Raw genomic sequence first — 14,766 nt, 5'->3', positions numbered from 1 at the left:
CCAATGCCCGTCCTGGTGGTTAGCGCCAGCAATTTGCTGTTTCATGACACTGGTCGAAAATAAATTTTTTTATTAAGCAGCAATAACTTGCACGTGTCTTAAGGTGTCTTTGCTTGCTTCTTTACACTCGAAAAAAAAAACACAATTATTTTCTTTCTACAAAGGCGCCAAAATATGACATGCCTTTCGCTCTTGGTGGTGGTGGTAAGAACATTCAAAGCCGTTCACGATGCGGAAAGAAGCGGCAGTGCGCGTACTGCCATCGCAGAGCGTTCTGTGCAGTAGGGGCCTGCGCTTTTGTTTTCAGCCACTTCAACCAGCACTTTCTAATCCTCCGCATGTGGAGACAACGGGAGAATTAACCATTTCCATACTGCGATCCGCTTCTACCAGGGCTCTGCTGCGCATATGCAGATTGCAGCGAAGGTCTTGATATGGACACATATCTGCCATTGCGAAGATTAATTGGGCCTTCGCGTATTTTACCTTTTCTCCCGTTGCGCCCCCTGGGAAGCGGGCGAAAATTCGATTGCTGCACAAACACGAATTGAAAACAAACGCGCTTGGCCGCCGCAGGTGTCATTGACATCCACTAGGCGCCAAATATGCGTGCGAAGTGACAGGCGCCTCTCATTTTCACCTGTCACCAGTATGAACTGCACATGCGCGGTTGAAGCTCGTAGCTTGTTTTCAACCAGTTGATCTAAGGATAGGGCCGAATTAAGGTACTTTGCAGCGGCTTTACAGTAGCTTTGGGTAGATGAGAGCCGCCTATGCTCCATGCTTCCGTGTAAAAAAAAAAAACGAGAACTGCAGATTCGCGGGCCACGCTATTCTAGAGCACTGTAATGCTAATTTGCAATCTGAGAGAACCTTTCTTCAGAGGCTACATGTTGATGCATATGCTGTAATCGTCAATACTTTCGCGCTGGAGAAATCTACTAGCTTGCAGATTTTGTCACCCGGATAAAGGTAAAAGCCCACGAGAGAGCTGTTGGTTCGACAGTGAGGGAAACTGCTGAAGCGTAACTGCAGCACCTTGTCCTGTGTTGTGAGTTGCGCTGACTTCTTGCCCCCTCTGCCTCCTTCCTTCTTCCTACTAAAAAAAAAAAAAGTTGTCCGTAAATTCGGCATAGTTTAGTTGCGCGGTTCCCGGCGGAGTGTGCGGGGTAGCGAGGATTCCTCCTCCGCATTTTCAACGCGCACACGCCACCACACATGGTCGACATTATTTTTTTTTTTTTTCGCAGCGCAACTCTTGCAAAGTATGTTGTGGTGTGGTCTCCGCAAATGCACTCTGACAGGACGCGACACATTCGTATCTTGCAGTTCTCTATATACCAACATGCTTGCACATAGCACATTCCATTATAATACTTTCATGGGACCACAAAAAGAAGGAAGACGACGACAGAAGGACCACCTGGATCGCATGACCGCAGATCGCACATTCTCTAGTGCCCTCACACCCCGGCGAGTATATGCCTTCGAGCTTCAGATTTTGCCTGGAATTATGCGCTTCTGGCGAGCAGACGAACACTACACTTTGGATTACGACATGCCGCTGCACCTACAGAGATTTCGTTTGCCCAGAGAAGGTCCGTTACAGGTATAGAAAAATACGTCATATTCAGGCTTGTGTACTGAGGCAGATTTATTACTAGTAAGCTCCACCAACTGTCAGCAAATTGGGCACTGTTAACAGGTTGCACTTGCTCAAGACCTTGTCACATAAAAGTTACGCTTTTACTTTATACATTTATCGCTAAACATTAGAACAGAGGATTACGCAGTGAAACCAAATAATGTGAAACGTTTGCTTTCCACAAGATAAACCACTCAGAATTTCAGAGTACGAAAAAAAAAATAGTCAGCCGCCGCGGTGGCTCAGTGGCTATGGTGCTCGGCTGCTGGCCCGAAAGACGCGGGTTCGATCCCGGCCGCGGCGGCTGAATTTCTTTGGAGGAGAAATTCTAGAGGCCCGTGTACTGTGCGATGTCAGTGCACGTTAAAGAACCCCAGGTGGTCGAAATTTGCGGAGCCCTCCACTACGGCGTCTCTCATAGCCTTAGTCGCTTTGGGACGTTAAACCCCATAAACCATAAACCAAACCAAAAAAACAGTGTTTACTACTAAATAGTCCGAAATCCGTAAATAGCACTCCAAAACGAGCGCATGTTTAGCATTCAAATATTAATAAAAAAAACGATGAAACACTGTGCACCAGGAGTTCCAAAACAACAGATGACCTCACGTTAGATGCTCTCGTTGGAACGTACCCGTGACGTGAGGGCTTCTTTGAAGACTTCCCATCTTCTCAGGCTGCAGAGAAATTCCTCGCGCTCGCGAGAAAGACACAGGCCCACTGGCACCAAATGTACGTCACCCACAACCACAACGGCCCAGCTCGAGCTCATTGGGAACGCTGCACGAAGAATTTTGTGCAGTCGTTCCGGCGTGTATGTAGAGTAAGCGCGCAGGCGTTGCAGTCGAGTCGATTTACTCTTGTGGTGGACCCCGTCCCTTACAAACAGTACTCGATTTCCTGCAGCCGTAATTACACTTTTAAGAGCGTTAGCTCTTATTCATCACGTTTCGAGATTTCGTGGGGTCTGCTACCATCCTGAGATCACAGCGCCACCTGTGGCAGCAGCTAGAAAACAGCACATCTCACATTGAGGCTTGTAGCGCCATCTACAATAGTTATTGAAACAACCACTTGGGCATGCCATATCCACTGCAGCACTGTCGTTCAATCTGTCACAGTTGTGAACTAACTGTTAACCCAAAATAAGCACTGCCACGCTGGACTGATTTAGTAAACATGTTCAGCAAGGGACAGCGTTTGCCGAAATCAGCAGGCATACTGGTAAACAGCGACGATTGCCTTTGCATGGCTAATAAACAAACTGCAGCGCAGCAGGAGACGAACGACACAGAAAGGGAGACTCGTCCTTTTCGTCTCCGTTTCTGTCTTTCGTCTGCTGTTGTTCTACAGTTTGTTTATCCATTCATAACGCATTCGTAACGTCGTCTTCTGGTGGCTACTGCCTCAACCTCGTAAGTCTCTGGGACTAATCTCATGGCCTCCACAAGCAGGCCGAACGTCATTCCTTTGCTTTAACCACAGCTATGGCCTGGTTGGCCCATTGACACAAATGCATTAAGCGGTCTGTGTTCTCAACCTGTATGAAACCCCGAAAGAGCAATAAAAGTAGTAAGTGACACAACTCAAACTTATTTCGATTCGCTCTTGCCTAAAATCTCGGTACGCTGTGATGAGGTACGCCGTAGTGGAGTTCTTTACGTGCACTGACAACGCACAGTACACGGGCGTCTATCATGCTACCGCCACCGCCGCGACCGAACCCGCGTATTTCGGGCTAGCAGCCGAGCGCCATAACCACTGAGCCACCGCAACGGCTCAAAACCTTACGCTTTTCCAATATTCAAAACGTTGGACATGAGCACGACGCGAGAACATAGAAGCGAGGCACGCACAAGAAATTCAGTAGTGAAAACAGATTCGACATGCAATTCATAGGATCATGAGGCGCAACATAAACAGGCTGTTTTTGTTTACATATATGCAAAGCGCATAAAACTGGCGTAGAAACAAACACACTAACTTGTAGGATCGGATTATGTGTCCGAGTGTAAACGAAATCGCTCTAAGCTTATTATGGTCATCTATTGCACAAAGCAGCAGGCGACCAGATTATTAGCGGCGTAAAATACCGGAAACAATAAGTTAAATATAACCAAAATCAAGAGGACTATACCCAGAGACTTTGAGAGAAAGAAGATTAAGACTACAACCAGAGACTTTGATAGAAAGAACGTTAAGAGAAAAAAAACATTAACAGGACGGCGTTAGTGTTTCCGCCCATGCCCTATAACAAAGTGAATTCAAGAAAGCAAGAGGACTACAACCACAGACTTTAAGAGAAAGAATATTAAGACTACAGCCAGAGACTTTAGAGAAAGAACGTTAAGAAAAGAAAAACATTAAGAAGACGACGTTAGTGCATCCACGCACGCCCTATAACAAAGTGGATTCTGCGCATCTGTCTGTCCGTGTTATTGAGCACCACATTATTGAGCGGTTTCATCTGCCTATGATATACTTACTTCTGCAGTAATACTGTTGTTTTTTTAAGCCCTGAAATTTTCTTGGGTAGATATCAAAACGTCAGAAGTGATTCGATGGTGCTCACAAATACAATAAATTCCTCGTCCTGCCTACTCCTCGCGCAGCAGGCACATATTTTTAAACGGCCAGTTCAGCGAAGCGCTCGGAGGGACAGCAAAGTGCCAATAACAATACTACCTTGTTCAGTGCTCTCTTCTGTCATTTCGTCCCGTCAATTGATCTCTGTTCCAGCGTTGTCTTGCTTGCAGGCTGCGGGCGAGCAGCTTGCTGTACTGCGCATTGTTTCTGACATTTCTTTCATTAATTTTTTGCGGCGCAAATTTTCATTTCATTTTTAATGAATAAATAATTCCTCGTCCTGCCTACTCCTCGCGCAGCAGGCACAAATTTTTAAACGGCATGCTCAGCGAAGCGCTCGGAGGGACAGCAAAGCGCCAATAACAATACTACCTTGTTCAGTGCTCTCTTCTGTCATTTCGTCCCGTCAATTGATCTCTGTTCCAGCGTTGTCTTGCTTGCAGGCTGCGGGCGAGCAGCTTGCTGTACTGCGCATTGTTTCCGACATTTCTTTCATTAATTTTTTGCGGCGCAAATTTTCATTTCATTTTTAATGAATAAATAATTCCTCGTCCTGCCTACTCCTCGCGCAGCAGGCACAAATTTTTAAACGGCCAGCTCAGCGAAGCGCTCGGAGGGACAGCAAAGCGCCAATAACAATACTACCTTGTTCAGTGCGCTCTTCTGTCATTTCGTCCCGTCAATTGATCTCTGTTCCAGCGTTGTCTTGCTTGCAGGCTGCGGGCGAGCAGCTTCCTGTACTGCGCATTGTTTCCGACATTTCTTTCATTAATTTTTTTGCGGCGCAAATTTTCATTCAATTTTTAATGAAATGTTTTTAGCATTTCTGGCTGTCTGATGCAGTTTTCATACAAAAGAGAGAGAGAGAGAGAGAGAGATAGAAGAGAGGCCTGCGTTAGGAAAAAGAGAGTCAAATTGGAAGCATAAAAACACGTTATCAGGTCAAAAACAAAATTATTCAGCTACTGTATAAATTGGCGGCAATTTTTCGCCTTACCACGGCTACTGAGGTCTAGTAGGCATGATGATGAACTCACTGAAGCCCCTGATGGTCATTGTTGCTGCCGCTTTCTTCATTGTTATTCTACACTGCACGGGGAATCATGCGGTGGAGGTAAGTTCAGAATTGATATCGTAATAATTGTGCAGGTTACAACATAGCACTTGATATGCTAAAAAGTTGGCTCTGACTGAATTAATACTGGCTTCACTTTTGTTTGCAATGTTTTCCAGTTAGTACGCGGATTAAAATTGTCCTGCTTAAATACAGATAACATACCAACGTCAGTAGGGGTGTGTGTTTTTGTGGCTCGACCTGCTGTATTAGTTTTAATGTGGCTGAATTGAAAAACCATATCTCGGGCAGTGTACTATCGCTTTGGAAAGAAACGCGAACAGCCCGGCGCCTAAGCTCTCCACTGTTCGAATTTATTTTTATGGCGCTTTTACCTGGGTGACAAACAAAAAAAAAGACCTTACAGTCGTCCTAGAATGCATCACGAACGACTCTAGCATCTTTATGCTGCCACCGAAGTAAAAGTGCGATTAAAAATTCAAACAGCGGAGCGCCCCCCTGTTCGCGTTTCTTTCCATCGCCCCTGTACATACACTCGGCCGCTCTGTCATTAACTGCTGCATACCTAACAGTGAATCCGGCAAAGACAAAAATGTGGCCTGATCTATGGGCGCTATGTATTCGCTATATGTTAGACCAAAAATGTCAACGCAGTTTTTTTTCACGCTGTTTGCCCCATATGCCCATCCCGTTATTGCATGCAACTTTTGGAGAGCCGACATCCAACACAAAAAAATAAATGGGCCTAAGTTTCAATTAGTACTTGACACTGCACTTCATTGCTTCTACGCAGCCAAAATAAAACTCTTTTCTCGCGGCGAAGGCAGAGACAACAGGTGTCCGTAAGGCGGGAAACGCAAACGTTATTACTGAAATTTTCAGATGCTGATGGACGCTATCTATGACACATTCGGATGTAGGGTGATAAGCGGACGTTCTGATGAGCTTGGCGCAGAGAAACGCGATATATTGCTGAATAGGGCCGGTTCCAACACACGACCATGGTTAGCCGTTATTGTTCAGGGGCGCCGTAACGGCTAATCTAGAGAGCGATGAGCCCATATGGGGCCAATTCAGCTGTGATCTCCGAAATAAATATCCCTTCCGGCCACCATATGAGTCTGTCGATGCAGATCGACAGGTGCCGATGGTTCTTAGGAGGAAATAATAAAGCGGTAAGGTAGGCGTGTGGATGTCTGAAGCTGGCATCCGGAGACAACGGCGACCATTGATGTTCATTAGAGACCACAGAGGCCGTTGCTGAGTGACGAATATCGAGGGCGGGCCAAAGAAGGGAGGCCTTCAAAGACTGTTCGGTCCTTTCACCTGGCAAGCCTTCTGGGGTGGACCGATAGATGTATCGCAAATGTGGACAATGTCGCAGCCAATAAAAGAGGCGTCCTTAAAGGTGCACTGAAGAGGAATCTGAACTTGTCTTTTTGCCGCGGGAACTCGATCTACACGTTCCGAGGTTTCTTAGAAACTGCGATTTATTGCCCTGTGTGGCCGATTTTCCTAATTAAATCGAATTAACGTCCGGCTCCCGCCTTTTTTTTTTTAATTCTGCCTCGTACGATGGGCGGAGTCGACCAACGCGTGGAGTGCCTTACACCCAGTCCCGTGGCGGCTTGCCGCTCTGCCATCGGCGGAGTAATACGTAGTAATCCGTAGTAGGAAGTAGTCCACGCCGATTTTTATTTATGCTGGCTTATTTTGCGGCTATATTATCTGCGAATGAAACTATTTATTTATGGAAACCTAAAAAAGAAAATAAAGCGAAAGCAAAACCTCCACGGAGCTGGCTGAAAGGCACTTCACGCGTTGGTCGACTCCGCACACCGTACGAGGGAGATTTCAAAAAATAAAGGCGGGAGCCGGACGTCAATTCGATTTAATTAGGGAAATCGGCCACACAGGGCAATAATTCGCAGTTTCTAAGAATGCTAGGAACGTGTAGATCGAGTTCCTGCGGCAAAAAGACAAGTTCAGAATCCTCTTCAGTGCACCTTTAAGCTGCAGGGAGTTTTCATGCCTCGGAAGTTGTCTGAACTGATCATCGGCACTCTGGGAAGAAACCTTGCCGGCGAAGTCGACGATTTGCCTCTGATGTCAGTCGTTTTCCCCACGAGAGAGGGCGCTGGCAGGTGCAGCAAACCAGCGAACTTGCCCCTAGCAGTGCGACGGTCACTGGTGAATTACGAACTGGAGGCCAGGTTCCCGATTTCGCTGGAAGCATCTATAGCGCTGCTTGAGAGAATGTACTTCAGGGAGCTTCATTTGTCTGTTAATTGAAAAATAGTGCATGTGTAACATGAGAGCTCAGTACAACATATATGCATGCAATTAAAGAAAAGGAACACATCACAAAACATTTGAAATAATAATTAAAATTCAAGGCACAGTACAAGATATCACACTTCAATTACTGCGTGGCGAAAATGGGGAATTACAGCAGGGTGTTTCATTAAAAAGTCGTTTGAGGAAAAAAGGAGTTATACACGACAAATGATGAAAATGCAATTGATATAATATTTATTGTTTATGGCGGGAGGGTCTGAGGGGTCTTTGAGAGGTAGTCTCCGGGTCTATGAGAAGTTAAGAATATCGCAGGTACTGGAGGAAGACTAGACGGGCTTTTTTTTTTTCTTTTTTCAGGGAGCAAGTCAAGATCTGGATTACCCCTCCTGGTTGACGGTGAGTCGAGGGGTCTATAAATTATTAATTAATTAGAATAACTTCTATGTTCTAATTTTTTTAGTGTCACTTGGTGCATGCGGATCTCATGCCGCGCACGCATATTCGAAAGTATGTCTTACATAAGTCGTGTACGCTTTAATCTTGTCCATATGGTGCATGAAAAAAAAAAACACCTTTTGCCGCATTGAGGACCAAGTATACCAATGAGCTTCACGCCTTTGATCAGAATGTTATTTTCGTATCGAGGTATTTATAACAATGTCTGCATATATATATGCCATTGTTTATATGGTACCAAATTCCAATTCGTTGGAGTTGTTACTGATCCCAACACAACAGCTATTCGAAAAGTATGTTTACTACCTGCCTACCATAAAAACATGCGAATAACTGCAAGCTGTTATTGAGAATCAGTTTGTCGGAAACTGGTGTAATATGAATAAAAATTATGCCGACGACATCAAATAATGCAAATGAAACTGAAGGTTTCCATGTTTGAACAAGCTGGTCAATGAAGATAATTAAATATTATTATAGGACCAAAAATCGACTCCAGACGAATGCTAGGGCAAACAACCAGTAAACGGCGGTGTACTTCAGCAATATTTCAAGACTGCGCAGGCATGGCAAAGTATTAAGTAAATCAATGCATATATTAGCAGTCACACCAATCGTTTTCATTCTTGTGATGAATTTACCAAAAAGGACGTCGTCTAATGTATTAGAATCGTCTGAACAAGCAATGTGTACTACTCGGTGGACGCCGAGAATTTCGGTTATTTCATCCAAAGTCTTAACGCAATGCGTAGTTATAGAACATACTTGAGAGAACCCATGTTTTCTATTGTGAATTTTTATTATTCAAAAATATTGAGACACGTAGCCAATAATACCGGGAAAACGGAGAGATCTAGAGAAATCCGGTAGTATGCATCGACCAGCGTTCTGCAGCACTTTGTAAAAACCAATGAGAGGCATGCACCAGTACGGCGGTGCAGCGACAATGTCATGCCACAGTTATCAATTATCTGATTATATTCTTTGGGCACATTATGCAAAGCCTTTCAAGTGACGAATGAACGAGACAGAATTTTGGCATACACCGTGAAACATATACGCAAAAGAATAGGTAAACTAACTTCTAAAAAGGATGAAAAAAGGCTTGATCCCGACCATCGCCAAGCGGCAGCATCCATATGTGTGCGTTTGGCATATTGTGCAGATGAAGTAATGCTGACGTCATATTGCCTCCAGCGTTACGACGAGGGATGGCCTTGCGACGTTGAGGCCAACTGCAAAGCAGGCCTTTGCTGCACTCGGATGACTGAACGTGAGGGAAACAAATGCAGAAAGAGGAATAGCACAGTCGGCCAGGGCTGCTCGAGAGAAAAGTGGCCGAAAAACACCAAACATAAGGCCTACATCGGAGGCTGCCCCTGCGGAAAGGGTGAGCGCTCTATATCGTTGCATGCTTGAGGTTAGTGCATCGTAACTTTAGATGCTTATGCGCCACTAAGCGGAATACAACACAACGCTATTTCATTGCGCTTATTCTAGGTGCGCACTCTCCAGCACGATGAAAATCATCAAAAGCGCTTTTTACGGTTGGGGAAAACATATTGGAACATCTTGAATGGCAGGTTCTCTCAGATCACGAATGGCAGATTACCAACATCCCTAATGGGAAAAGTTTACAACAGCTGTATCTTACCGGTACTCACCTGTGGGGCAGAAACGTGGAGGCTAACAAAATGGGTTCAGCAGCGAGCTATGGAAAGGAAAATGATAGGTGTAACGTTAAGCGGGCGGAAGCGGGCAGAGTGGGTGAGGAAACAAACACGGGTTAATGGCATCCTAGTCGAAATCAAGCGGAAGAAAGGGGCTTGGGCAGGGCATGTAATGCAACGGCAAAAGTACCGCTGGTCCTTAAGGGTAACGGAGTGGATCACAAGAGAAGGCAAGTGCAGCAGGGGGCGGCAGAAAGTAAGTTAGGTGGGCGGATGAGATTAAGAAGTTTGCGTTGATACGATGGCCGCAGGTGGCAAATGACAGGGTTAATTGCAGAGACATGGGAAAGGTCTTTGCCCCGCAATGGGCGTAATGAGGCTGATGATGATGATGTATGAAACCAGAAAGTGTCGAACATGTATTGCTCGACTTCTGGGACGCTGTATTCTTTTGGCACGTCCTGTAACGCACCCTTAAAAAAAGACCACCCGTTCACACCCAGAGGTATTCGGTTCCTCGCAGTTAACAAGAAACTTATTGATAGGTGTAACGTTAAAAGATCGGAAGCGGGCGGAGTGGGTGAGAGATCAAACGCGGGTTAAGGACATCGTAGTCGAAATAATGAGGAAGAGGTGGGCTTGGGCAGGGCATGTGATGCAGAGGCAAGATAACCGGTGGTCCTTAAGGGTAACGGAGTAGATTTCAGGAGAAGGCAAACGTAGCAGGGGACGGCGGAAAGTTAGGTTTGGGGATGAGATTAAGAAATTTGCAGGAATACGGTGGCCGCGACTGGCGAAGGACAGGGTTAATTGGAGAGACGTGGGACAGGTCATTGCCCTGCAGTGGGCGTAGTCAGGCTGATGATGATGATGGTTTCGTCAAAGTTATCTAGAGAGGACGGTGCGAGTATTTTGGGAGCGGGATGTTTTGGCATTACTATTCTCTTGAGCTCTCTCGCGTGATTAGAGAAAGAAGCGACTCCGTGCGTTATGTCTGCTATTTAATTTGACAAAAATTGCTGTTTTATTTTTTTATTGTAAAGCTTTAACAACAAACTCTGCATCCGCAGGTCTCATATGCAAGACGCATGGCCGACGTCGTTATGGTACCTGCCAGGAAAAAATTAAAAGTGTGTCATGAAAGGTAGCTTGATACACGGGCGCTCTTCAAGCTATCTTTACGACGCCAATAAATTTTTTTGCCTCTTAAAGAAAGCGTTTCTGAGTCGTTCAATTGCGCACGCTCTTAGTAGAACTCAAAACATTTCACTTTACTACATAATTATCTCAATATTCTTCACTTACCATACACATTACTTTGAATTAAATAGTAAGGAAGTACCGCAAGGGGTTACAAAAGGAGATCATCAAGCGCGCTACAAAAGCCGACCCGCATGGAACGATTTTCCTGCAAAAAACTGGCGAACGGCCGCCTGGCGGCGCCTGTGTACAGTCTTACCCACAACTCCGCCGGCAGTTTGTCTCAATAAATGGCTTTTCATCACATGATCGAGAAATAATCTCCGCTAAACCGCAAGGAAGCATACTGGGTCCCTTCCTATTCAATCCCTACATCAACGTTAGACCTACGTATAAACAGGCTAAACTTGTAATATATGCCGATGACACTAGCACATTTCTTCCACCCACTTTCCCTCCTAACCTTTTAACAAAGCTAATAAAGCTCTCCGTCAACTTGGCGTGTGGTCTGCGCTTAACATGCTAAGAATGAAAACTTCGAAGATAAGAGTAATATTTAGCACAGAGGCCACCCATGTATCTAGACATATCAACTTGCGGGACAATTCTACAAATATTAAACTCCCACACTCTGTCAAAGCTCTTGGTACTTATTTTGTACCTATTCAACGAGAACATTACGATGGGATGAGCACACTAACTTCGTACTGCAAATGCTCAGCCATATGACAGGCACACTAAATCTAAACGGGTATATCCTTTCATCATTAGTAAAACTGTTAACCTCTTATGCTTTGTTCGCTCTCCGTATGAATTATAACGCTTGTCTTGGGGTACAACGTTTCATTTTTTCAAATCTATTTCTAATTAGCTATTTACTAATGAAGAAAGCGATAATACGCGTACTAGCTAAGGTCCCGTACACTGAGCACACTGCGAACCTATATAAAATGAACGGAGTGTCTAGCGTTCCGTCCAGACGGAACATTTGCTACTGCTGCAGTTCCGTCCAGAGGGAATATTTTCTACAGTTAGAGTTCCGTCCATACAATAGACAGTTTTAGTTTCACGTACGTAGAAGCTTCACGTAAGTAGAGCGCTTACGGGTCACCAGTGCGCATGCGCAGAACGTGAAGTGCCTGCGTGGGTCGCACGGACTTAAATGAGATTCGGATCTTTGCGTTGCGGTCTTCACGTTGCTTGCGTATGTGGCGTTGGCAAGATGGCGGCGCCTTGCCCACCCGCTCCACAACGATAATAGCTTCGTCGCTATTCCCTCGACGTGGTATCGTGGTGCAAACTGCTGTATTTGCCTTCAGTTGGTCCATTCTTTCTCTCGCATGAAGTTTTAGGTGAGAAAAAGCTTTTGTTTTCCAGATAGAAATCCGTTTCAGCAGCTCCTAAGCCTGACGGAGAAGCGTTTGTGGTCGTCATGGCAACGAGTGTGCCGATGGTCTCGCGAGACCACGCGAAGCTCAAAACCTCGCGGGATATCGCGAGACCCTCGGCACGGCCAGCGGGAAAAGCAAAACGGTGCACGTTTTGGCTACATACATAGAGCTATTATACGCTCCATACGCAAACGTCGTCAATATGAGTGGCACACCAGGGCGCCTTCGCTTCTCGAAAAGCGATGATTTCAATATACTGCGGGACATGAAGGAATGCAATCCCTTTGAAGATAACATGCAACATACGGTTCGGTGGAATGAAATCGCTCAACGTTTGTCAGAAGAAAGGGGGAAAGTATTTACCGCCCGCACTGTGGCTTGACCTGGCTCCGCTCCAAGCAGCTCGATAAAACAAAATTAGCTTTCTTTATCTGTACTAGATGGCGCGGCACAACATGCTAGCGCATTTTTTAGGTTCTATAGCAGATCTACACAGTTTGCTTCCCGAAAAGTGTAGCTAAAACTGCACGAAGCGACACGAGCGTACGCTACGTAGACTGCTCACGTTTACGTGCGTGGAGGTTCTACGTACGTAAAACTAAAACTGTCTAATGTCCGTACTATCCATACAATACAAAATGGGTGATTTCTACCCACATAAAGCATTTCTTTGCCTCTGGAATAACCAGTTGAAAAGCTGTATCCAGATGTTTTCTCTACGCATGTATCCGGCACCAAAATATCTGTCCGCGTACTGCGTTTAGTTGCATCCTCAAAGGTATAACTTCCGTGCATGCATGCAGGATCGGAAAAATGACACTGTTAGAAGCAGAGTGCAAAAACTCTTTGCGAAGTGATGTGAACCCCTGTCGCTATTTGTGCTGCAAGATGACGTAGCGCGAAAAAGACTGTACACAAAGAATCAACAAGCATTATGTAAACGCACCAACAAACCCAAGCCAAAACTCGTTCTATTGGCATTTCTCACTGACTGCTTGGAAAATAAAATGATGCAGCAGAATATCCTGTCACACATTAGGCGGAACAGGATTGCCACTTTTTTGAATGGATATGCAAAAGTCTGCAAGGAAACTGATTTCCCAATCCCTAACGCCAGTTTTAATTCTGTCTTGACGTAACTCTTGTGGCAGATAATGCTGGACTGAACTGTATGGTGTCGGATAAAGTTCCGTCTGGACGGAACCCCATCGCTACATGCAGTTCCGTCTGGACGGAACTCTAGCGCAAATTGTAGTTCCGTCTGGACGGAACTCTAGCCACAGCCCTATATGAAATATAACATATCGCAAGGTACAGCGCGTATACACCCGCAGTCTTCTGCTTAAATACAGCATGTGCATTAAGGGAAATACTGCTGGTCAAAAAAAAAGTTTCTCAATCTATAGCAAAACGTTTCCACGCGCCCGATTAGAATAAAAGAATTTTGTAATATACCATGATTCCAGACCATAACTATGGTTCACAATTTTTAAAAAGTTCGCTGCCAAGGTTGCTTAACACCTTCCATTACGGCGGCATGGACGCACTCAGTCTCACACCCTGCCAGTCAAGGTGTCTCTCCCCAGTTACGTACCTCATTGCACAATAACACTATATCTGCTGTGAAATAGCAATATGTGCAGTGCAATAAGTGCTACATGTGAACTTTTGTCCACATTTAATGCAGTAGTATTGTTTATTTTTACATTTTCTATTTACTCATGGTATATAATTACCATGTAATGTGTTTATGTTGTCTGCGTCGCCCGGTTTGCAACATGTGTATTATTGGCGTTTTGATTTGATTTGTGTTTTACCTACTGTGACTGCTTGCCGCATATATAAGCTGTTGCTATGTCGATCGCGGTTGATGGCTGAGAAGCTTCTTGTCTGCGGTCTTTACCTCACCCTCTGCATTTCTTGGAAATTAAATAAAAACAACATACAAAGAGGGAAAGAATCAGCCTCGGTGCTGGCCAGAGTCAACGCCCACAGCTCATGGCATCTTTTTCGCGTTTAAAACGTTGAGGAGGAGGAGGAAAAGCATTCATTAAGCGTATAAACACTGAGCGGGTGCAGTAGGAGAACACATTGGTCGCCATCATAGACCGGCCCCTCACGACCAACGATTTCTGGTTGAGTGGACTATGGCTATGTATACACGAAAGGCCGTCGAGTACGCCTTACTGGGTATGAAGTCCATGGGTAATAGAATAATTAGTCGTTTCTTTCTTTAACTGCAGCTTGATATCTGATCGGCATTTGCAAGGCCTATCGGCTTTTTTTATTCATCGATATTCCTCTCATCAGTGGCGCTTAGTGTCTTGGCCATGGCAAGCGGTATACAATCAATTGATAGGCGTCCGCTTCACACTACCATGACTTTGTGACATGCTCCTGGGTCCACAACAAGCACTAGGATAACGAGCGAAATGCGTCTTTCGT

At 45.1% G+C, this 14,766-nt stretch overlaps 1 protein-coding gene across 1 annotated transcript; it reads left to right on the top strand.

Moving 5' to 3' along the window:
* Positions 1-5,255: 5,255 nt before the first annotated feature.
* Positions 5,256-10,948, top strand: LOC149335209 (uncharacterized). The gene is made up of 4 exons (XM_089551888.1): positions 5,256-5,345; positions 7,962-8,000; positions 9,258-9,450; positions 10,801-10,948. The coding sequence occupies exons 1-4, from the start codon at positions 5,256-5,258 to the stop codon at positions 10,869-10,871; spliced, it is 393 nt and encodes a 130-aa protein (XP_089408014.1). The 3' UTR covers positions 10,872-10,948.
* The last annotated feature ends 3,818 nt before the right edge of the window (positions 10,949-14,766 follow it).

Source organism: Amblyomma mixtum, chromosome 7 (genome assembly GCF_055824585.1).
Source record: "Amblyomma mixtum isolate Tamu chromosome 7, ASM5582458v1, whole genome shotgun sequence".
Taxonomy (NCBI): Eukaryota; Metazoa; Arthropoda; class Arachnida; order Ixodida; family Ixodidae; genus Amblyomma; species Amblyomma mixtum.
Note: the sequence above shows the minus strand (reverse complement) of the source record. Positions and strands in the feature narration are given on the sequence as shown.

Coding starts and splice junctions, on each gene's coding strand:
- LOC149335209 (XM_089551888.1), top strand. CDS start 5,256: ATGATGAACTCACTGAAGCCCCTGATGGTCATTGTTGCTGCCGCTTTC. Junction 8,001..9,257: donor ATTACCCCTCCTGGTTGACG/GTGAGTCGAGGG, acceptor TATTGCCTCCAG/CGTTACGACGAGGGATGGCC. Junction 9,451..10,800: donor AGGCTGCCCCTGCGGAAAGG/GTGAGCGCTCTA, acceptor CTGCATCCGCAG/GTCTCATATGCAAGACGCAT.